At 41.0% G+C, this 23581-nt stretch overlaps 1 protein-coding gene and 1 long non-coding RNA gene across 8 annotated transcripts in view; one reads left to right on the top strand and one right to left on the bottom strand.

Annotated features, from left to right (window-relative positions):
- Positions 1 to 5609: 5609 nt before the first annotated feature.
- Positions 5610 to 23581, top strand: part of TRPC6 (transient receptor potential cation channel subfamily C member 6) — a 130357-nt gene continuing 112385 nt past the window's right edge. For 5 of the 7 annotated variants that reach the window (XM_047070377.1, XM_047070381.1, XM_047070379.1 and 2 more), the window contains exon 1: positions 5610 to 6148. In XM_047070377.1, coding sequence (XP_046926333.1) covers positions 5979 to 6148 — 170 coding nt within the window. In that variant the 5' untranslated portion in view covers positions 5610 to 5978. Of the gene's footprint in view, positions 6149 to 7748; positions 7876 to 23581 lie in introns of those variants that run through there. The other 2 variants (XM_047070375.1, XM_047070376.1) reach the window with 2 other exon arrangements.
- Positions 7708 to 11011, bottom strand: LOC124504817 (uncharacterized). The gene is made up of 3 exons (XR_006960519.1): positions 10925 to 11011; positions 9464 to 9683; positions 7708 to 7780 (listed from the first exon to the last, which is right to left on the bottom strand). It is a non-coding gene; the product is annotated as an uncharacterized LOC124504817 (long non-coding RNA).

Raw genomic sequence — 23581 nt, 5'->3', positions numbered from 1 at the left:
ATAGCTTCTACATCATACTATAAAATCTTTTGTATCCTGAAGTCTTTGACTGAACTTTCTATTCTAGTCTTTTAATGTTTCTATTTTGTGAATACCAAGCTATTTATTGTGGCTTTACCAAATCATTTAATGTTTTATACAGCAAGTTCCTTTCATTGCTTTTTAAAAATGAATTTACTTGCCTCGTCACATTTATTCTTAGAAAAAATAAATGAGAGAAAACCCATCCACAGAGGGGAAATACTGAAAATACTACATCCTAAAGTCATCTACAAACTTAATTCCAGTCCCATCCAAGTATCAGTAAAATGTATAATTTATGTACACTTTGACTCATTTTTTTTTTAAAGCTTTACAATTTTCTTTACATGGGTTTTGTAATTCTTGGTTAAATTTATTTCTATTTATTTTATATTATGTAGCCTTTACTATGTTTTGACTGGCTATTGCTAGCATTAGGAAAACCACTGAATTTTCTGTTTTCCTTTATTCTCTAACATTGTTCCAAACACATTTCTTATTTCTCAGTTTTAATAGTTTTCAGTTAAAAATCTTAATTTTTTTAACAGACAATTACATCATCTGCCAACTAATAGGTTTATATTTGTCTTAAAACCTTTTATCTTATTTATTTATCACATTATATTTATCATATTGTAGAAGTTCCTAGTTAATGAGTAACAGTAATGTACAGTCAGATCTTTATCTTATTCCTTATGTTGATGGGAGCATCTCTAGTATATCTTCCTGTAGGTTTTATCTGAAATAGGTATTCTTCACCATGGTAATGATGTGTCTGTTACTCTTAGTGTACAAAGTTTTTTGGGTTTTTTTTGTTTTTTTTTTTTTAACATTTATTTTTGAGACAGAGAGAGACAGAGCATGAACGGAGGAGGGGCAGAGAGAGAGGGAGACACAGAATCGGAAGCAGGCTCCAGGCTCTGAGCCATCAGCCCAGAGCCCGACGCGGGGCTCGAACTCACCGACCGCGAGATCGTGACCTGAGCTGAAGTCGGACGCTCAACCGACTGAGCCACCCAGGCGCCCCCAAAGTTTTTTATTTTAAACATACATTAGGAGTAGATATTAGAATTTTATCAACTGTAAATTTTGGATCCATGAAAGTGATTTTTAAATTTTGTACTTTTTCTTAAAGGATTTTAGTGTTTTTTTTTTGTTTTAGTGTTTCTTTAATTTACCACAGTTGGCATTCATTAACTTCAGCATACACTTAGCATATGTAGAAAATTGAGGTCCAGGCTGTATTTGAATACTTCCAGTGATAGGAAAATAACTACCTGTAAAGGAGCTCCATACGTTCTTAATACATCCTTATTTACAGAACCTGGGTGACACTGACCCATAAATCAGCAGTCTTCTCAACAGTCACCTGACTATGAACCACTCCTCTGTTACCTGGCTCACATTTTTAAATTTTGGTGCCAAATATATTACACGATGTCCTTGTTCAATAGTTTACTGAAAGCATTCCAAAAATTCTACCAGAGAAAGTTAATTTAGTCCAACATGACTTGTTCTAAGTGAAACCATGGTAATCACAAGTGCTTACAAAATACCCATTGGGGGCACCTGGCTGACTCAGTTGGTTAGGCGTCCGACTCCTGATCTTGGCTCATGTCATGATCTACAGTCATGGGATCAAGCCCAGAATCAGGCTCTGTGCTGACAGTGCAGAGCCTGCTTGGGATTCTCTCTCTCTCCCTCTGTCTCTGTCCCCTGCCACCTCCTGTATGCTCTCTCTTTTGCTTTAAAAATAAGTAAACACTAAAGAAAAAAACTTCATCCTTTATTTAAAAAAAATACCATATGGGGCACCTGAGTGGCTCAGTCGGTTAAGCCTCCGACTTCGGCTCAGGTCATGATCTCATGGTTTGTGAGTTCAAGCCCCACACTGGGCTTGCTGCTGTCAGTGTGGAGCCTGCTTGGGATACTCTGTCCCCCTCTCTCTCTGCCCTTCCCTCTCTCTGTCTCTCTTTCTCTCTCAAAAATAAACATAAAAAAATGCCTATATAGTAATGTTAGGATTCTGGACATCTATGTTAAGCTCAAATTAAAGCAAAAAAAAAAAAACAGGTTGCTAATATTTCATATGTTCCTAACATTAATAAAGTTTTAGCTGTAGCAGGGGTATTAATTTTTTTAAATGTTTATTTTTGAGCTACAGAGAGAGACATGGCATGAGTGGGGGAGGGGCACAGAGCGAGGGAGACACAGAATCCGAAGCAGGCTCCAGGCTCTGAGCTGTCAGCACAGAGCCCCACGCGGGGCTCAAACTCACAGACCGCGAGATCATGACCTGAGCCAAAGTTGGGCACTCAACCACCCAGGCACCCCTGCAGCAGAGATATTAAACGTAGTTATTATAATCCGTTACTTTAAAAATTAAGATACAGAGGTTCAGAGATGTAGCACCTGTAATTATTTCACTCAAACGTTAATTTACACAAGGCCTTCACTCATAGAAGATCAGGCGTTTTGAAGTTTGTAGGGTGTTTTTGTTTTTCCCTCTGTGGGTTCTACATAAGTTAGGAGTCAGAACTCAGGGTCTGCATACCTTAAATTATCCAGATAAATTGCTGACTCAACCATTACTTGTAGCAGTTGGCCAGCTAACCCCAAACTGCATTTCCCAGCAAAGCTCTGTGTCAGTGGCTTCCTCTCAGCCCCAGCACCTCATAATCTGCAGCCGCCCCAAGTCTTCCATGTGACCCCTTCCTAGTTTCTTCTCGAGTCATTAAGCATCTCATAATGTTTTCTCAGCCTTTTGTCCCTGATGCCAGAGGCAATTCTGTTTTCTTTCCCTTTGGGCTCTTAGCCTGTGACCCTCTAGAGGGCAACCCTTTTCTTATTCATTTTGCCTCCAGTGACTTGTCAAAATACTGTTATAATAATTATGCCAGATTTTAAAAAGTTAATCAATAATCAAACAGTGCAGATGTATGCAATGAGTTGACACTCTTTTCTTAATGCATCCCTCCTGCCCCCATAGAGGTACACAGCCCACCTTCATCCCCGTATCTTGGAGTTACAACTGAATGTTCTGTTTTATTTCCATACCATCAACATACTACATAAACACATGAAATTACATGATACTTTTTAACTCTGTGAGAATCCTAAATTCTTCACTCATCCGACAGGTTTTCACTTTGAGAACTATTGTTTTTCATTCACCCAATTTTCTTCACTGGTCTAGATCTACTCAACACTGCTGCACTTGATTAAAACATGTTAATTAGCTGAGAAGTTGTCTTGTCTTCTTGTTCCACCATGTTTTTTTAATGTAATTGAAGAGACAAAACTTCACAGATAACCATACACACAGAAAGAGATAGATGAGCCCGCAGTAATTATATATCCATTTGCTGATAAATAAATGAAGCAGAAGGAGATCAAACGTCTTCTCTGCAATCACAAACTTTCAGTTAGGGGATTGGTTAAAATAAGAACCCATGCTATCAGACTACTAATGTTAACTTCTTCCTAGTCCCTCGTGAAGCCCTTCAGAACCTCCCAATCCTGTGTGCACTGCCTTTCTCCACCTGTGAAGATGGGGATTTACTGGTCCAGTAGTCAGTGTTTGTCAAATAGTAGGGAAAAGCATGTCTGTGTTGCAAAACAATAAATGTGATGTCACATTGTAAGTTTAGGGTAATAATTTTTTCAGTGTGAAGGTTGGTACCTGAGAATGAAAAACAGTGTGATGAGAAAAGGCACAAACAGCTCAACTAACTGTAACAGCAAAGTAATTCTGTCCCAATTTTTTTTTTTTTTTAAGTTAAAGACTAGTACTTCAACTAACGACATCGGTCTTCTCCAACTTCGTTTTGACTCACAGACTTTGAGTCAGGTTGAAAACATGGGAATATTACTTCCCCCACTAAATTGTTTCCCACCCTTGATGTTTCTAAGCAGACTACCTTGGCGCTATTTAAATTAAACATTTATTAACTAATTCATTCAAGTATCAAAGCTGTTGAATTCTTACAGATAGTATTCACCATAAACAAACACATTTCAAGCAGAGTGTCTTATTGCTATGTATAATCACCAGAAAACAATAAAAAATTTAAATCATGGCTCCAGATGTTGAGAGATCAAAAAGAGATTCTTAAATCAGGAACAATACACTTCAGAATGACAGAGGTTAGTTTTTCTGGGTAAAGGTGCTTTTAGTGGTCAAGAATGTTTTCTTATTTTCTTGGTCTACACTTTGTCCGTCCATCCATCCGTCCCACATACCTGTGCCAAACACAGGCTGAGGCCCTCGAGAGACACTGCTTCCCAGCCTCTCTGAGCTTTAGTTCCTAGTGTGCTGGCAGAGTCAGATATTCTGAATTTGTTATCTTTCCCCCTCGATCAAGTTGATTGCTTTTGCTCACTCTTCCAATATCCACTGCATTGCTTACCTGTTTGTGGGAAGCGAAGGTACCTTTCCTCTGGAATTTCAGACAGTCTGGCTGTCTTCAATCCAATTGTAATGGGCTTCTGATCTTTTCAAGTCCGGCTCCTCCCCAGGTCTCTTCACCTAACTGGCACCTCCTCTAAGAGGTCTCTTTTAACCATCTAAGCTGAAATAGTCCCAGTTAGTATCACATCAACCTTATTTTCATTGTAGGCTTTGTCTGGTACTTTTCATTTGCCTGTTTACTCTGTGTCCTTTTCTTCCATGAAAGCTCTTTGAAGGCAGATAGGGCCCTTATCAGGCAAATTTACCTCTGAATCCTAAAATGGTGCTTGACACACAGCTGCCATTGATTAAATACTCATTGAATGAATGAGTCGATGGATTCCTAATTGACTACTGCTTGAACTACTACAGATACAGATTCATCCTTACTGAGAAGCTTTCTCACATCTGTGAAGATTAAATCAGAATTTAAAACTCAGTCTTAACATTAAAAACAGTTTAGAAATGTGGGGAACATCTGGCAGAGAAATAATTTCAGCATTTGCAGTGATGGAAGGAAAGGTTTTCTCTGAAGTAAGCAGCTTGTTGTCCTCTTTATCGTATCATCAGAAAATGCCTGCCTATTTTTGTTGGTTTGCTCAGGAACTGTGCACATCTGGTGTTGGGAACATGGAACGTTGTTCATTTTAAAGTAAAGCGTTGCAGTAACTCCAGGGGTTGGGAATGGGAGAGAAAATGCTTTAAGAAAATGAAGACAATCTGGAGAAAGGAGAGGGTCTTGTCCTTTAAAAAAAAAAAAAAAGTTCCTTTGGTTCTGCAAGAAACTTACCTAAAGGAACTTCTAGAAAGTTGTCAATATGTATGATTTCTAAATAAGCGGACTTTTAGGGGGGAGAAAGAGAGAGAAAGGAAGGAAGGAAGGAAGGAAGGAAGGAAGGAAGGAAGGAAGGAAGGAAGGAAGGAAGGAAGGAAGGAAGGAAGGAAGGAAGGAAGGAAAGAAAAAAAAAAGAGAAAGAAACAAGGAAAGAAAGAAAAAGCCAAAGAAAGAAAGAAGGGGGAAAGAAGAGACGGAAGGAAGGAAAGGGAAGGGAAGGAGGGAGAGAGGAACGAATGAAGGAGGGAAGAAGGAGGGAATGAAGGAGGGAGGGAGGAACGAATGAAGGAAAGCAGACGGCAGGAGCACGCGGCTGTCCCGCCCCAACCCTCTCCAAGAGCCGGGTTCGATCCCTTTAAAGGAGGGGGCGGCCGGGAGGACGCGGGCGCAGGGCGGGGGGGGGAGGGGGGGCGGGCGTCCGGTCGGCATGGTAACTCGTGGGTCGGGCCCCGCGCCCGCCTCTGCTCGCTCCGCCCCCCCTACCTTCCCCCCCCCCCCACCGCGGGGCCCCCTCTCCGGCCGCGCTCCGGGCGGGGCCCCCGCTGCGCCCCCAGTGCTGACTCGCCCCCAGGCCGGCCTGGAGCCGCTGGCGGAGCTCGGAGCCGCGCAGCCCGCACGCCCCCCCTGCACTTGGTCCCCGCGGCGCCCCGGCCAGCGGGTCCCGGGCCGGCCATGAACCGGAGCCCCGCGTTCGCGCCCCGGAGGGCCGGGTCTCCCCGGAGGGCGGCTGGGGTCGGTGCACGGCGCCAGGAGAGCCGGGACTACCTGCTGCTGGACGCGGGGCCGGGGGACGGCGGCGGGGCTCAGCCCCCGCGGCCGGAGCCGGGTTACCACCGCTGCGGGTGAGTGCTGGGGGGGGGCGAGGGGTGCGGGGGGTGGCTACCGCCTCTCCTGTGAGTGCGGGGGATGTAGGAGTGCGGGGTGTTACCACCGCTGCGGGTGAGTGCTGGGGGGCTGTCTGGGGGGTTGCGGGTGCGGGGGGGCCTACGACAGCTGCGGGTGAGTGCGGGGTCAGGGGTGCGGGGGGCATCGAAGGGGGCTACCACCAATGAGAGTGAGTGCGGGAGGAGGGTGGGGGGGGAGACCACCGCTGCGAGTGAGTGCGGGGGGGGGGCAAGGGGGAGCTACCACCCGTCGTGTGAGTACGGGCAGGGGTCGCCACGGGCGGGCGGGGGGAGGGCGCGTCGCTGTGTGTCCCCGGTGATCGCTCGTGGGCATGTCGGCGGGACTGGGGGAGGAGCGCGACCCCGGGGCGCCCTGTCGGGCGGGTCACGGTCTGGACGGGGGACCGGGGTAGATTCGCGGCCGCTAGACTCGGTCCGCGGGGCGATGCCAGAACTCTTGGGATCTGCGGGGTCCCTGCCCGCCCCTGCCCTGCTCGCGGCCAGCTCGGTCAGCAGGCTGCCGGTCGAGCACAAGTTGGAAGGTATCCCTGCAGGAGTGGACCCGCCCGGCCCTGCCCCTCCTTTCCCCGGGTCGTCCAGCGCCCGACTCTAGGGCACCGACCCGCGGGCTCTCCCCGACCCTTTGGCACCCGGCTCCCACGGAGGGCGCGCAAGGGCGCGGACGTGCGGCGCGGGAGACTCGTCCGCGGTCGCGGCCCCGGCGAGGGGGTCGAGGTCGTCTGCAGCCAGCTCTGAGTAACGAGGGGATTGTACTTAAGAAACTGGAGGTTTTTCTGGGGGGAGGGGAGTGGAATGAGGGCCAAGCCCTCCCTCCCTCCCCAGCCACCCCGAGCGCACTTGCGGCCCAGATAGCGTTTCTGCCCCTGTCGCTTGGCTCCTTCTGGTTAGTGTGGCTTCCTGAAGCGTCACTTTCTTTCCGCACGCGGTTCCCGGGTTCCGGGAGAGCTGTGTGTGTGCTGGGGGTGGGGGTGGGTCGTGGGGGTGGAGTCGGGGGTGGGGTCGTGGGGGCAGGCTCCTGGCAAACCCCTGTTATGGACCGGTGTCCTTTCAGTCTTGGTCAGGTCCGCCCAGAGCCCAGGCCTGGTGCCCTTTCCTTTCTCAGGAGAGGTGAGCCCTCGGAAACGGTGCATCTGATTTTTCCCAAGATAAAAGAAGTAAGTTGGAACTGGTACCGTTCGTCTATGTCCTGTACAATTTGAAAGCATTTACTATTATCTTTTTTCCTTCTCCAAAAATTAAGATCTATTTCACATACCATGGAATTCACTCGTTTACATTGTACAGGTCAGTGGTTAATGCATCTACAGAGCTGTGAAGAAACACCAGGAACATTTTCATCGTCCCCAATGAAGTCTTGTCCTTGACTTTAAATTAGAAAACACTTCTGTGTCTTACAGCACAGTGTCTCTCATGCTTTAATGGACATACGGATTTCCTGGGAATCTTGTTCAAATGCAGACGGTAACTCCAATAGGGCCTACGCGCAGCCCGATATTCTGCATTAACAGCGATCTCTGAGATGTGTTGAGGCTCCTGGTCCATGGACCACACTATGAGGAGCATGGGGATCTATGCCAAGAAAAACAACCAGGAAGAACAAATCGATCCTGGATATTCTGAATACAGCTGTTTTCAAATTTGCTTTCAGGGTATATGTTTAAAACGTAAGTGATTTTTTTTTTTAATTGGCTTAGACTTGAGATCTACTAAGCCTGAGGGTTATATATTTAGTAATGTTGTCTGAAGCTAACTTAAACAACTTTAGAAAGCTACATTGCTTTTTAAAAATTAGACTGTCCTATAGACAAAATTTAAATTTTTTCAACTGATCATTCTATAGTCAGTCACTTGTTACTATGTCTGTGAGAAAAATAATTTGATTTTAAAAACTTGTGGTTGTAAATTAGTGGTGAGAGACACTGGTTCCAAGTTGTCGTGTAAACTTTCTCCAATGCTTTATGCAAATGTGATCCCCCTGCCTTACTGATTTGTCTACTTCTTAACATCACCTACTATCTAGACAGTAAGTATTTTTCTCTCTTAGTTCAGGAATCTCAGACGACGAAATGCATAGACCAGGGCAGTAGACAGATGACACATTTTAATTGCTTCAATTCGTAACGAACATCCCCTGTATCATGCTGAAGATAGTATGATGAATTTAAGAGTGAACCATATTCTGGAGTAAGACTTGGCTTTTGTCTAAATCTATTATTTCCCAAGATTCTTTATGTTATATATAACTATATTATATAAATATATTATAGTGTTCATCACTGCTTACTCTGTTTTTCCAGTGGAATAATCTAGTAAGTAGAAATTTAATCAACAACAGCATTCCCCACCTATGATGTATGAGATCAAGCTGTAGAAGACTGCTTCCTTCTGGTGGAGAATAGAAATAAGCCCTTCCTTACACTTTTGACTTTGATTTAAACAATTTCATGTCTTTTCCTAGAGTGGGAGGCTTACTATTTGTGAAAGAGGCACTGTGGATTGGGCCTCACCGTTTTCTCAAATCATCGAGATTTTTCCTTTATGAGATCACAAATCATTGCAAGTTGTCATTTCTGTGGGATAAATTCTATGACTTTTGCTAAATATTCTGTTTCATAGTTTGTATATGTAGAAAGATTTTTATGTTACATTATTTATATCATGAGGCTTCTATTCCTGAGGAGTATGGCAAATCATCTCGTTTGAGAGCAGTTACAGATTTTCAGGACTTAACAGTATAAGTGGTAACATTCAAATGGTGTTTAGAAAAAAAAAAAGATCGTTTCCCTTTTTTTTCCCCCAAGTTTTCTCACAAATCAATTAATATACTGTATTTTGATCAGTTTGTAATGGTGATTAGGAGGAAATGGTCCATGTCCTTCCAGGATCCCAGGAGGTATTTCAGAGAGTTATTTCATTTAGAATTTAAAAATATGTCTCTCTAGTCCGTTACTTCTAAACAAGGGGAAGAATCCTGGACGTAAAAAATAATGTGAAGGGTTTCTAACTACTCAGGATCTGAAATACAGTTCCACTAAACTTCTGCTTTGGAAGGACTAATTGGTTAAATGATTGTGAATAATTAAACAGTAAAGTATTCATACACTAAAGCAATGCAGTAGACTGAGATCATCTAAAAAGCTCATGATTACAAACACTTAGTAATACTGGATAAAATATTTGACATGATTTTAAAACAGTAACTAATTTTGCAATCAGCCAGTCAGTCAATGAGAAAGGATTATTACCATGTACCTGAAGCAGAGAAGTTGAAAGTCAGAGGGTAGCCTGTGTATGAACGGATGCCGTGGCTGCCCCAGGGATTCTGTGTGAACACAGAAGGTGGAGTTTGACGTCTGTCTGCATGGACGGAGATGAAGTGAAGGCCTTGGTCCCAGATAAGGCGCAGAGCTGGGACTGAGACATGCCTGCCTCCTGCATGAACCCAGGACCGTTACTGTAATGAACGGTTAGGCTGGAAAAATGCCACCAGCACAGAGTGAGAACAAGAAACGTTATTAGTGAGAGGCAAAGAAATCTTCCCCTAAGAATTGTGTTCTTTTAGCCTGCATGTCATGTGAGTTTTTGTTTTTGTTTTGCACACCACCTGCTGACCTAGAAATCTTCAAGTAGAAAAATAGCCCTGGGGCTCCTCAAGGAGTAAAACCCAAAACCATCCTGAAAGCTGGAACCAACCACCTAGAGTGCCAAGGACTTTCAAGAAAACAGCAAGCCCGCTGAGAAAATGCTCCCTGAAATACATGACCAAACACCCAGGGAAACCATCAACCAAGACTGAGCGTGAGCAGATGATACTGTCCATGAGGCAGAGTCAGCGTAAGGCATGACAGCAGTGTTTAAACTTAAAGACTTGACATAATACAACAACATGAAAGAGATGGAAAATGGGTGGGTATAAAATGTTGACAGCGTATAAGAAGAAATCATACCCTAAGAAAATAAAAGACTTATTTTTTTAAAAACAAATAGAAAGTCTATACATAAAAATATAGTTTTGAAATAAAAAACTCACTGGAAGGGTTAAAATGCAGATTAATCATAGCATAATTGATGATAATACCCAGGGTCCAGAGACAGAACTAAATGATAAATATAAACATTGGTGAGTTATGGAGCGAGAAGGGAGGAGGCTCAGAAGGAGAGAATACAGACAACAACGGAGAGGCAACATTTGAATAGATAAGGGGTGATAATTTTCCAGAAATGATGAATTGAAGTACAACAATGTTAGGGCAATGCACAAAACTAAACCCATTTCAACATACCATGTTGAAATTGCAGAACATTAAAGATAAGAGGAAATATACCAAGATACAAATGAACTAGGAACAAGATACTTGAGTGCATAAGTTTTAAAATAAAAATATACACAATGGAAATGCACTCATAATGTATCTTGATTCCTGTTATGTCATGTGTAGCTTGAAAGAACTATGGTTTTTCTTTCATGTAAAAGCATTGTTTATTCTGTATTAATGTAATGTTGTATATACAAAGTTAGTGTTCCTTTGCTGATAGGATCTCTTTAAATATGGATATCATAAAAAGGGATTCGTATGTAGTGGTTTAGATGTCATAGAGAATCCTATTATCTAGTATGACCTTTCAGAAAACCCATAAAGCAAGACCTGGACTTTGGTTAAGGGTTTGCAGTTTGGGAGCTGCTAGCAGGGGAGAAGGAAATGTAAAAATCACCTTCGGATTTGCTTCCCCTGCATTGAGGAGTGGACATCTGCCCCAGCCTGTTGGATTTACTGTGGGTCTTTTCTAGTTGACCACTTTGGAGATCTGTTTTGCACAACAGAAACTACCCATTTTGTTTCCAAATGTCCTCTGGCTTGAAGTAATCAACATCCGCTGATAACAAATTATGATCATGAACATGTTTTTTTAGGGGGTCAGCTTTGTAGCTTGTGGAGTTATTGCCAGATGTACCGAAAGGCCCACATTTATTCTGTAACAGAATGTTACCTCTAGGAAGACATTGCATCGTTTTTTTTCTAGACAGTTTTGTCCCTTGTGTTGTAAGAAGTGACTTCATAAGGCAATTCATCTTTGCTCCTAGAGAGTAGATCATAAAATGAAAACATTTTCTTGAGTCCATTCTTGTGTTTCTCACTCCTTTATAAAACATGCGAAATATCATTGGATCCAGTTGGATAAAATTACCACTTGTGATTGCTCTTTGTTTAGGAATCTTCTTCTGCTTTCAGTCCAGGGAGAAGTGCTCATCCAAATGCCAAATTCCAGTTAAACTTTGGCGTCTAAAGTTGGCATGCCGTTCAAGACCCTTCAACCCTCGGAACTGATTGACTCATTTCTTACAGAACGTCTGTTGGCAGCAAGCATTCAGGACTGAGTGTTACAGGGAGCAGAACATACATGATGGCAACTGTTCTCTACCTGATTCGGGTAGCTCAGCCAGGACGAAGGGGAGAAATGATGTTAACCAAAATCATTGACAGTGTAGTGCCAGTGCTGCTTCAGTAGAGGAGGCATCGAAAATATTTACATATATTTGGGGGGAACTAACAGTTTTGAATACCTACCTTGGAGCAGGCCCTTTTCTTGCTATCATGCAAATATAGTTTCCTCTTCAGAGTGGTCACCTGGCTATTTTTAATGTCCCTTTTATAAAAGACAGTGCAGAAATGTAGACATGTTAAGCGATGTTGAGGCAGTTACACGGCTGGTAAGTCGCTGTGGGTTGAACAGGCAGCACATCTTAGGGAGTGCAGGCTGGCTCACGCGGGCAGAAGGCTGTGAGGTTGCTCGGTGGGGTATGTGGTGACATGTGCTCCTGGAGAGCACCCTCGTCATTTCTTCTTCTCCGTCTTCTCATGGGTACTTGAGAGAGCACAGGTGGGCTCTGATCCCCTGAAACAAGATTGCTGTCCCATGCTCCTGACATTGGGTTGTACTCTGGGTGAGGGGAGGAGGCAGGAAGGAAGGTTGTGATGAGCAGTGACACGTATGTTCACCTTTGCCTTGTCTTTCTATTGAAATCATCATCTTTAAAGATCAAGCTTTATACTCCACTTCCTCTTTCACTAACTTAGGAATCTATTTATTCATTTATTTCGACCTTGGCCTTACATGACTATGTGTAGCAATAATAAAATTAATAAAGATAAAAATAATAAAAAATTATGAGGGGCTTCTAAGTGCTAGGCTCTCTTCTAAGTGCTGCATACCTTCTACCTGATTTAATACTTATTTAACAAGCCTATGAGGTATGCACTGTTATAATCCCTGATAGGAAAGAAGAAAGCACCACAGCAGAGAGGGTAAGTGACTTGCTAAAGATTGCACACTTAGTAGTTGACAGAAAGAGGAAGGAAGAAAGGAAGGAGTAGGAAACTCTATTTTATCACTTTTGCAGGTAAACAGGGAAACTAGGTTTTAAAACACAGCCCATCTTTGTCACCAAAGGAAAATCGTGAATATACAAAAACTCCATACATAATCTGTAGATTACTTACTAATTTTACCAGACGGTACATAAACTGATGATGGCTCTTCCAAGATCACAAGAGAGGAAGCTTTCTTTTCGGCTTCATTTCTGCCTGTCATGTGGATGAAGTTGCTTTTGTGCGGTAACGCAGGCTGTATCGGAAAAACTGACCTCCAGTGTGAGGTGTGAAAGTGAGGATTTCAATGCATGATGTGCATGATTTTTAAAGGCATTTTCCGTGGTATTCATCTGAAAGTGTGTGTTACCGGAAGGCAGTGACAATGTGGATAGCCATGTGAAGACCGATGCCTATTCAAGGCTGATTTCATTTTCAAATTCCAGTACCTCTGGTTTGTAGCACAAAACCTTCACACAAAACTCGGAAGAGTTTTCTTTGTGGGGATTTCCAACAAAATCATCTTGAAAGTTACAATAATTGGAAATGACATGATTTATAAAGCCTAAAATTCTTTTAGGTACTTAAACTGTTACAGATAAAACTCGGGTCTGTTGCTACTATGTTGACTTCTTTGAGGAAGAATTGTGCATTGAAGGGTTGAAGGGTGGCTTGCCGTGGTGACTTCAAAGCTGATCCCTGGACACAGTGAGAATCCCCACTACTGCCCAGGGCAAAGTTTTCTGCAGAACATCTTTTCTTGGAGGGCATTCAGGGCCAGACATTGTATTCCATTTTGCAGAATGCATTACTCTCTTTCAGTAAATACTTGTTTAAGCTCCTTTGATGTTCCAGGCACCATATTTCATTGAATCTAAAGTTCTATCAATTGTGAAGCCTGCCCTGATATTTTATTTTAATTTTTTTTAACGTTTATTTATTTATTTATTTTTTTTTTGAGAAGAGAGAGAGCATGAGCGGGGGAGGAGACAGAAGGAGGGAGACACAGAATCTGAAACAGGCTCCAGGCTCTGAGCTGTCAGCACAGAGCCTGACTTGGGGCTCAAACCCACGGACCGTGAGATCATGACCTGAGCCGAAGTCGGACGCTTAACCGACTGAGCCACCCAGGCGCCCCTGCCCTGATATTTTATATACATTCAAAACACAAGCAAAAAATGCTGTCAGTTAAACTATACTTTAGGTTTTTGTTTTGTATCTATTGAAACAGCTCTTTGTACTTAGATATAGATTTGGTCACATGTAACTCTTATACACATATGAGAAGAGGAAATATAAAGAAAATAAATTTGGTTAAAGTATTCCCACAGCTCCTTCACATCCAGAAATGGACTTTCTGAGTCACTTTGCAACTCAGAGACTTCATTACCCACGTTTTCCCACGTGGAGGTGTCCTCTGTGTCAGAAAGAACAGTGGACGCAACATTTTCTTCAAGAACTTTTGGATTCCCTGATAGACCAAACGCTGTTGGTGCTGGGCAATTAACAGGACTTTGCAATCATGTGGAGCTAGCCTATTTTGCTGAATAGTTTCTGGTGTTTGCTGTTAGCGTAAATGACAGAAGACATGGGGCAGGAAAGATGATGAGGCAAAGGCTATCCTTGATGGTGTGTCCCACATTTACGAGGTTTGAACTTTCTTCTCTCGCTGACTTTAAAACACAGATAAGACCATGACAGTCTTGCTTTATGTGGTGAACTACTTTGATCCTCACAGCAAACCTGTGTGGTAGGGTCTAGGATTTCCGTCTGTAAAAGAGGAAGCAGAGGTTCAAAAGCACAAGGTGCCTTCCCGTTTTATGGCTGTCAGGCATCTGAACCAGAATTTGAGCTCATATTGGACAGCTTATTTGGGCTTATGTTTGCTTGCTTGCTTGCTTGCTTGCTTGCTTGTTTTTTGCCCCTCGCTGTCTGGACCTCTTTCCCTCCAGGAGAACCACATCTCCACGAGGACAGGGATCTAGTCTGTGAACAGTGACTGAGGACTATTCAGCATTAAATGTTTGGTGAATGAGTGAATCGGTGTTTGCTTTGTACAAACTGATGTCAGTGGATTGGCCTTATCTCTGAAATGCTTGTTTTCTGGTCCTTAAATGGTGTTGCTAGACTTTGGCATTAAGGTGCCATGTTTTCATCTTAGGTTTTTCAGAAACACCACACTGTCAGATTCTGTTCTTGCAGCGCAGGTCATTTGATGAATTCCAAGAGCATGTGGTGTATACTTGAGCCCTGAAATGGTGCTCATTTAATATCTGTGATAATCCTACAAACAAGAAAATATGAATATAAACTGTTTCTTTTTTTGCATTGTGCTGATAAAACACCCATGGGAATTTATCTTTTCTGTTTTTACGAAAATGGTAAGAGGAAAGGTTCTTGGATTTTTATGTAAGCTCATGGAAATAATTTTATAAAAACTGAACTTCCAAAGACCAAAACTGATTATATCTAGGAAAGTCTTCAATACTTAAATGAAATAATCCAATTTAAAATGGAGAAAGTGGGAAAGGAATGGTTAAGTGAAAATGGTCTGAAAGTTGCATATTATTGATAATAGATTTGGACCTTGATTTGGACCAAGTTGTGCCTGGGCAAACCTTACAGTCAAAGTCATTTAGTTGCTTTTCATTATAATCTGTCTTCTAAAAGTTAGATCAATTATTTTCAAATTGTATTATAATCCCCCGTCTGCCCAGAGAGGCTTGGCAGTTATCTTCACCCCCTTCTTACATGCAAGAGTCTGAGACACACTCCCTAGAAAATTACAGTGAGACGTATTAACTAAAGGAGCAGTGTTGCACATTATGTGATGTAAACACTGAGAATATATTAGCAGCTTCTTGTCTAAACACATATACCAGAGGGTGAGGATGTGGTTTGCAAATCTGGCTGTTGAATCACCTGGATTATTTTTAAAAATACAGATTCCCTAAGAATTATGAAAGTCCAACTAAATCAGAATTACCAGGGGTATTGCCTAAGAGTAACATTTAAAAATAATCCCACCGGAGGGGTACCTAGGTGGTTCAGCCTTTTGATTTCAGCTCAGGTCATGATCTCATGGTTCACGAGATCAAGCCCCGTGTCAGGCTCTGCGCTGTCAGTGTGGACCCTGCTTGGGATTCTCTCTTCCTGCTGCTCCCCTCTCCACCCTCTTTCTCAAGAATAAATAAACACTAGACATTTTTTAAATTCCACTAGCATTTTGGTATTCCATTGTATCAGCTACTTAATTTAGATTCATTATGAAAACCAGAGTTAGGAACTAAAGCTAATTTAAATCAAGAAAACCATTACTGTGTATTCATCTAAGAATAAAGCCGTGAGATTAAAACATTCATTTTTCTAACTAGGATCCAATGATCAGATATTATCGGGTAAGTTGCAAAATATTGTCTTTTTATCCAGCAAATTCTCATCAAATACTACTGTATGCCAGGTACCGTTGATATATTTTAGGAGAATAATGACGTGTCTGTATCTTACACTTGATACAATGTCAGGAAAGTAATTTAGTGTTTTATGAGAAAGTATGAGAAAAATGACTTTTCAAGTTTGTTTCTTAAATAAAAATAAGATGAAGTAATTTTGTATTTGTACTAAAGGACCAAGAAATTTTATTTTTATCTTCATATTGACCTTCTTCCTGATTTGGATTATCTGAAATTTCAGAAGATGTGGAGTAAGTCCGTTCTTACTCAGATCACCCAAGATTTTATGGGGTAAAATTACCCAAGGGGTGAACATTTTCTTGTTAAATAAGCTCATTATCACTTAGCTGGCTTTCTTTTTCTAAATATTATGAGGTTTTGGAAGACTTTTTTGAAATTCTGCCTCCGATGATGTATGTTGGCAGTCATCTTATTACAAAACAACTAGGTTCTGCATAAAACAATTTATATTTCTCTGCTTGCAGGAAGTGAGGGAAGTAAGCAGCCCAGCCCCTGTCTGTACACGTAAATACACATGTACAAGGGCTTAGGCTAGCAGAGCAGCATTGCAGAGTGAGTTCTCATGAAAGGCAGAATTCCTGAAATCGGGTTCAGGACACCACCTTGGACTCCTCAGTTAACTCCAATCCCCTAGCTTCTGTGCAGATTGGTGATCCTTGATTTGAGTGTGTATTTATTTAATTCACCCAACACAAGAAAACAGCCATCATGAGTAGGAGTCCGCAGAAACCACATACAAGGTATAAACTGTTGAAGGAATTCATATAAGGATTAGCAATAAGAGTATAAAATGATTTTGTATGAATTGTGTGAAGAGATAAAGATGGAATCCCAAAAGTGAACAAGCATAAGAAAATTGTTCAAAATGAGCAGGCATACTGAAAAAGAACCCCAGAAAACAATAATACTACTTTCATAAATAAAAATTATCAGTGAGTTACAAAGATCGATAGACCAGAGTTAGCTCTGGAAGATTGCATGTAGCCTGAAACAGAATTGCCTGTAAGGGAAGAGAAGTTAGCTGTAACCTGGAAGATACACATTGAGAAATTTCTCAAAATGCAGAAAGAAAAGAAATATAACCTGTGAGAGAGGTTAAGACATGTAGAGGCTAGAATTGGAAAGACCAGGTTACATATATTCAAAATCCCATAAACAATAAACAGAATTGTGGTTGAGGAAATAACTGGAAAAATAGTGTATAAGTCCCAAGAACTGGTGAGAGATAAGGCTACAGAGAAGCCACAAAATGAGAGAATAGAGAGATCCGCACACAGGTACAAGGAACTAGAACTGGATTATACCAACTTCATTAAAAATCATCTTGTATGGGACACCGCGGGGCTCAGCTGGTTAAGCATCTAACTCTGGATTTTGGCTCAGGTATTGATCTCATGATTTGTGAGTTCAAGCCCTGCATTGGGCTCTGTGCTGACTGCAAGTGGGATATTCTCTCTCTCTCTCTCTCTCTCTCAAAAAAAAAAAAAAAAAAATTCTTGTGAACAGCCAGATAGTAAAATACAAATCACCTACCAAGGAAAGAATTTTATTTTAGTGAACTTCTCAACAGCAGCATTGGAAAGAGAAGGTAGCAGAATGACATATTCAAAGTCACATTAATGTTTTGTACTAAGGAACATTCTCTTTCAAGAAAGAGTTTGAAACAAAGACATTTTCAGGAAAAAAAAACCCAAAAGAGTTTATAACCACCATATTCACATGAAAAGGACATGTAAAGGATGTACTGATCTTTCTCAATTTATGATGGGGTTATATCCCAATAACTCGTTCCCAACTTACTGAATTTCATAGTTTAGTCTTGCCTGCCTTAAGGGTTCTCGGAACACTTACATTATTTTACAGTTGGGCAGAATCATGTAATAAAAGCCATTTTATAATAAAGTGTTGAATATTTCATGTAATTAATTTAAAAAAAATTTTTTTAATGTTTATTTATTTTTGAGACAGAGAGAGACAGAGCATGAATGGGGGAGGGTCACAGAGAGAGGGAGACACAGAATCTGAAATAGGCTCCAGGCTCTGAGCTGTCGGCACAGAGCCCAATGCGGGGCTTGAACCCACGGACCGTGAGATCATGACCTGAGCCGAAGTCGATCGCTTAACTGACCGAGCCACCCAGGCGCCCCTCATGTAATTTATTGAAGACTGTACTGGAAGTGAAAAGCAGAGTGGTTTTCCCTGGTGGACAGGGAGCTGTGCCCAGCATCACCAGAGTATCATACCACATGTTGCTGGTCCTGGAAAAAATATCAAAATGCAGCATTTGATGTATGGTTTCTACTGAATGCAGATCATTTTCACATTATCATGAAGTAAAAAAATTGTAAGCTGGACCATTGTAAACCAGGGGCAGTCTGTACTGTATTTTGGAAATGGAAACTTTTCCTAGGAGGATGGTCTGAGGTAAGAAAGGAAGGAGGGCAATGAAACAGATACATATATAGGTAACTTTAACCATTCTCCTATACTAATAATTGCTAATGTGTGAGTTTAAAAAAAGGACAGAAATAAAATACTCAACAATGTCATGTAAGCTGGGAACAAGTCACCATACTTAAAAAAATCCTAAAGATGTATTGTTTGGGAGTGGATGATGATTTAACATCAAAGGTAGACTATACAAGAATATATAAAAAAGTAGAAATAGAGTAGAACTCCTCAGATCACTGGAGAGAAAATAAAGAGGAAGAGGAAAGCAGACAAACAAAGAACTAGGGAACAAACAAGTAAGGGAAAAGAAGCCTAGAGAAAGAAACAGGATAAATTCGAAGCCAAAAATAAGATGGTAAAAACAAGTCCATATATATCAGTTAAGATAATAAAAATAACTGGTGAAATTCACCAAGGGGATAACACAGATTTGCAAAATGGATTTTTCTTAATCTAGCTATTTTTCATTTAAATATGAGACATCCCTAAAACATAAGGATATGGAAAAACTGGGTATCAACAGAGGAAGAAAGATATATCTAGAAAGCACAAAGAGAAATATGGGTAGGTACACTAAACCAAAAGAAAAAATGCTTTAAAGGAAAAACTGTTAGTAGGGAAATAGAGGGGCCACTACAAAATTATAAAAAGTATAATTCATCTTTCAGGTGTAAAAGTAAAAACCTTGCATACCTACCATGAAGTAGCCTTAGAAATAAAAGCAAATATAAAGGAACTCTAAAAGCCATATTGAAAACCTACCATCATAGTGGGGAATCTCAGTTTTCAATAGGTTGAATAAACATTTTTAAATAAGGAAAACTTGAAAGTTAAATGATCTAGCATGATTTATTTGACATATATAAAATCTGGCTATTTAAAGAATGTCCACTGTTTTTCAAGCACATGTGAAACATTGAAATTTGTTGGCTCTGCTTCTGGGTCTAGCACATATAAATTGTAGCAAAGGATATGTATCTCATAGACTGTATGATCACAATACAATTGAATTATATAAATATCCTGAGGTGAGAGAAACAAAAGCAAAAATGAACTATTGGGACTTCATCAAAATAAAACTCTTCTGCATAGCAAAGAACACAATCAACAAAAGTAAAAGACAATCAATGGAATGGGAGAAGATATTCGTAAACGACGTATCTGATAAAGGGTTAGTATCCAAAATATATAAAGAACTTATAAAACTCAAAACCAAAAACAAATAACCTAGTTAAGAAATGGGCAGGAGACATGAATAGACACTTTTCCAAAGGGGACATCCACATGGCTTACAGACACATGGAAAGACGCTCAACATCACTGATCATTAGGGAAATATGAATCAAAACCACAATGAGATATTATCTCAAACCTGTCAGAATGGCTAAAATAAAAAACTCAGGAAACAAGTGTTGGTGAGGATGTGGAGGAAAGGAACTCTCATATAGCAAAAATAGAGTTTCATATATTAGAAAATTATGCATTTATATATACATTTCATGGATAAAGAAGAAATCATAATAGAAGTTTTAAAATACTTAAATTACAATGAAAATATTTCAGATGCTAAAAATTTGAAAATTTAACACACAGTGGCCAATTTCTAGAATAATAGAACATACCAAAACTGACTCATGAAGCTAGAGAAGTCCTAAATGGTTTTTATAACAAATAAAGGAATTGAATCAGTATATAAAAATCTTCTCGTAAAGAAAAGATGGATTCAGAGAATTTTGTAAGTTTTAACATTTCGTTTTTTTCCTTTTAAGTTTTTGTTTTAATTTCAGTTACTTAACATACAGTATAATACTAGATTCAGGTGTACAATATAGTGATTCAACACTTCCATACATCACCCGGTGCTCATCACAGTTTAGTCCTTAATCTTTATCACCTATTGAACCCATCATCCTAACCACTTCCCCTCTGGTGACCATCAGTGTGTTCTCTATAGTTAAGAGTCTGTTTCTTGGTTTGCCTCTCTCTTTTTTTTCTTTTTCCCATTTGATCATTTGTTTTGTTCTTGAATTCCACAAAGGAGTGAAATCATATGGTATTTGTCTTTCTTTGACTGACATTTCATTTAGCATAATACTCTCTAGTTCCATCCATGTAGTTGCAAATGATAATTCATTCTTTTTGATTTCTGAGTAATATTCCATTGTGTGTATATATTTACCACATCTTCTTTATCCATTCATCTGTAGATGGACATTTAGGCCCTTTCCATAGTTTGGTTATAATTGCTAGTGCTCCTATAATCATCGTGATGCATGTGCCCCTTCGAATCAACATTTTTGTATCTTTTGGATAAATACCTAGTAGTACAGTTGCTGGGTCTAGGGTAGTTCTATCTTCAACTTTCTGAGGAACCTCCCCTCCATATGTTCTCCAGAATGGCTGCACCAGTTTGCATTCCCACCAACAGTGCAAAAGGGTTCCTCTTTATCTGCATCCTCACCAACATCTGTTGTTGCCTGAATTGTTAATTTTAGCCATTCTCATAGGTGTGAGGTGGTATCTCATTGTGGCTTTGATTTGTATTTCCCCGGTGATGAGTGATATTGAGCATCTCTTCATGTGTCTGTTAGCCATCTGATGTCTTCTCTGGAGAAGTGTGTACTCCTGTCTTCTGCCCATTTTTTTTAAAGTTTATTTTTATTTATTTTGAGAAAGAGTGAGAGCAGGGGAAGGGCAGAGAGATTGGGAGAGAGGCAATCGCAAGTAGGCTCAGCACTGTCAGTGCAGAACCTGATGAGGGTGTTGAACTCATGAACTGCGAGATCATGACCTGAGCTGAAATCAAGAGTTGGAGGCTTAACCGGCTGAGCCACCCAGGTGCCCTTCTTCTGCCCGTTTCTTAAATGGATTATTTATTTTTTAGATGTTGAGTTTGATAAATTATTTATAGATTTTTGGAAACTAGATTATTTTCTGATATGTTATTTGCAAATACCTTGTACCTTTCTGTATGTTACCTTTTAGTTTTGTTGATTGTTTCCTTTGCTGTGCAGAAACTTTTTATCTTGATGAGGTCCCAATAGTTCATTTATGCTTCTATTTCCCTTGTATCCGGCTATCCCAGTGAGAAGTTACTTCTGCTGAGGTCAAAGAATTTGCTGCCTTTGCTCTCCTCTAGGATTTTGATGGTTTCCTGTATCACATTTAGGTCATTCATCCATTTTGAATTTATTTTTGTGTGTAATGTAAGAAAGTGGTCCAGTTTCATTCTTCTGCATGTTGCTGTCCAGTTTTCCCAGCACCATTTGTTGAAGAGATTGTCTTTTTTTCCATAGGATATTCTTTCCTCCTTTGTTGAAGATGAGTTGACCATATGGTTGTGGGTGTATTGCTGCTTTAAAAATTTTTTTCTTTTTCAGTGTATTTTGTCAATTTAATCACAATATGTTATAGTGTGGATCTACTTTTGTTTATTTTTATGGGAGTTCTCTGTGCCTCCTGCATTTGGATATCTGTTTCCTTTTACAGATTAGGGAAGTTTTTAGCTATTGTATCTTCAAATAAATTTTCTGCCCCCTTTTCTCTCTTCTGGGACTCCAGTAATATGAATGTTACTATATTTGATGGAGTCACTGAGTTCCCTAAGTCTCTTCTCATTTTGTGTAATTCTTTTTTCTCTCTTTTGTTCAACTTAATTATTTTCCATTAGACTGCTTTTTAGATCATTAATTCATTCCTCTGCTTCTTCCATCCTGTTGTTTATTCCATCAGGTGTGTTTCTTATTTCACTTATTGAGCCCTTTATCTCTGCTATTTTATTCCTTATCTCTGTGTTTTGGGTCTCATTCATGCTTTCCACTCTATTCTCAATTCCAGTGAGTATCCTTATGATCATTACTTTAAATTCTTTATCAGATGTATTTTTCATATCTGTTTTGCCTGAATTCTCTGGTCATGACCTTCTCTGTTTCTTCTCTGTAAACTTCTCTGTTTCCTCATTTTGTCTGCCTCTGTGTGTGTTAGGAAAGTCAGCTGCATCTTCTGCACTTGAGCGTAATAACCTTATGAGGAAGAGGTCGTGTAGTGCCCTGCTGTGTAGTGTCCCCTGTTCCCCAGGGTCTGGCACTTCTGGGAGTGTCTCCAGGGTGTGCTGCATATGCACTGCTGTCGTGTTATGGCCACTTTATCCTTCAGGCCAGTTGTATTCAGAGACTCTCTTTGCCTGCTGTGGGCAGTGTTTGGTCCCTGGCCTTTATGTGGTGAGTTGTAACTAGGTGTGTTGTTGATCTTCTTGTGAAATGGGACCTGTCACCACCTCCCCTAGAATTGAGGCTCTGCAAAATTCCTGTGTCAGGAGATGTGGTGAAAGCAAGGATATGGGCCTGGCTTCTCTGGGATGGGTGAGCGGGACATGACTGGGAAGGGCATTTTCACTGTAATGTGTGGGGGGCAGTGAGTCTTGGTGGAAGGAGGTTACATAATGAGTGTTGGCCCTGTGCTTGTTCATGCAGGTAGCCCTGTGCTTACACTAAGGGGCAAGGGAGGGAAATGGTGCCAGCTAGTTCCTTTGTTGCCAGAGGGGTTTCTCTGTGAATGCTGCATATCTCGGACATGGTCTGAGATGAGCAAGTAACCTGCCTTGTGTGCCCAGGTGTTCCTCAGGTGAATTTTCCATGCTGTCCATCCCCAGGTTGTTTGCCTGCCTTCTCCCCAGGAGTTAGGGCAGTGCCCTCTGGGCTTCCTCCCAGCCAAGCCTTCTGACCTTTGAAACTCTAGGCTTTAAGCCACCCCCCCCCCATTGGTGGCAAGAACTCAGGATATTTGGCCCCTCTCACTTCCCAAGTATGAGGTCATTTTCCCCATGTGCTCCCTTGTGTGCTAGTCTGTCTTTTGCCCTTCTCCACGACTGTGGCTTTCTTTGCACTGTGGAGTCCCCAATCTGGTTTTCCCCAAAACTGCATTTCCACACTTCCTACCTTCTTTGATGTGGCCTCTTCTCTCCCTTTAGTTGTGGAGTTTGTTTTGTCAGTCTTTGGGTCGATATCTGGAGTATTTAGGGTGATCTGGCAGTTACCTAGTTGTGTTTGTGGAAGGAGGTGAGCATAGGGTACTCCTAC

Source organism: Lynx rufus, unplaced genomic scaffold, assembly GCF_022079265.1.
Source record: "Lynx rufus isolate CCGP_SWC_20201006 ecotype Redwood Valley unplaced genomic scaffold, mLynRuf1.p SCAF_9, whole genome shotgun sequence".
Taxonomy (NCBI): domain Eukaryota; kingdom Metazoa; phylum Chordata; class Mammalia; order Carnivora; family Felidae; genus Lynx; species Lynx rufus.
The sequence above is the reverse complement of the archived record's forward strand: the minus strand, read 5'-3'. Positions and strand labels throughout refer to the sequence as shown.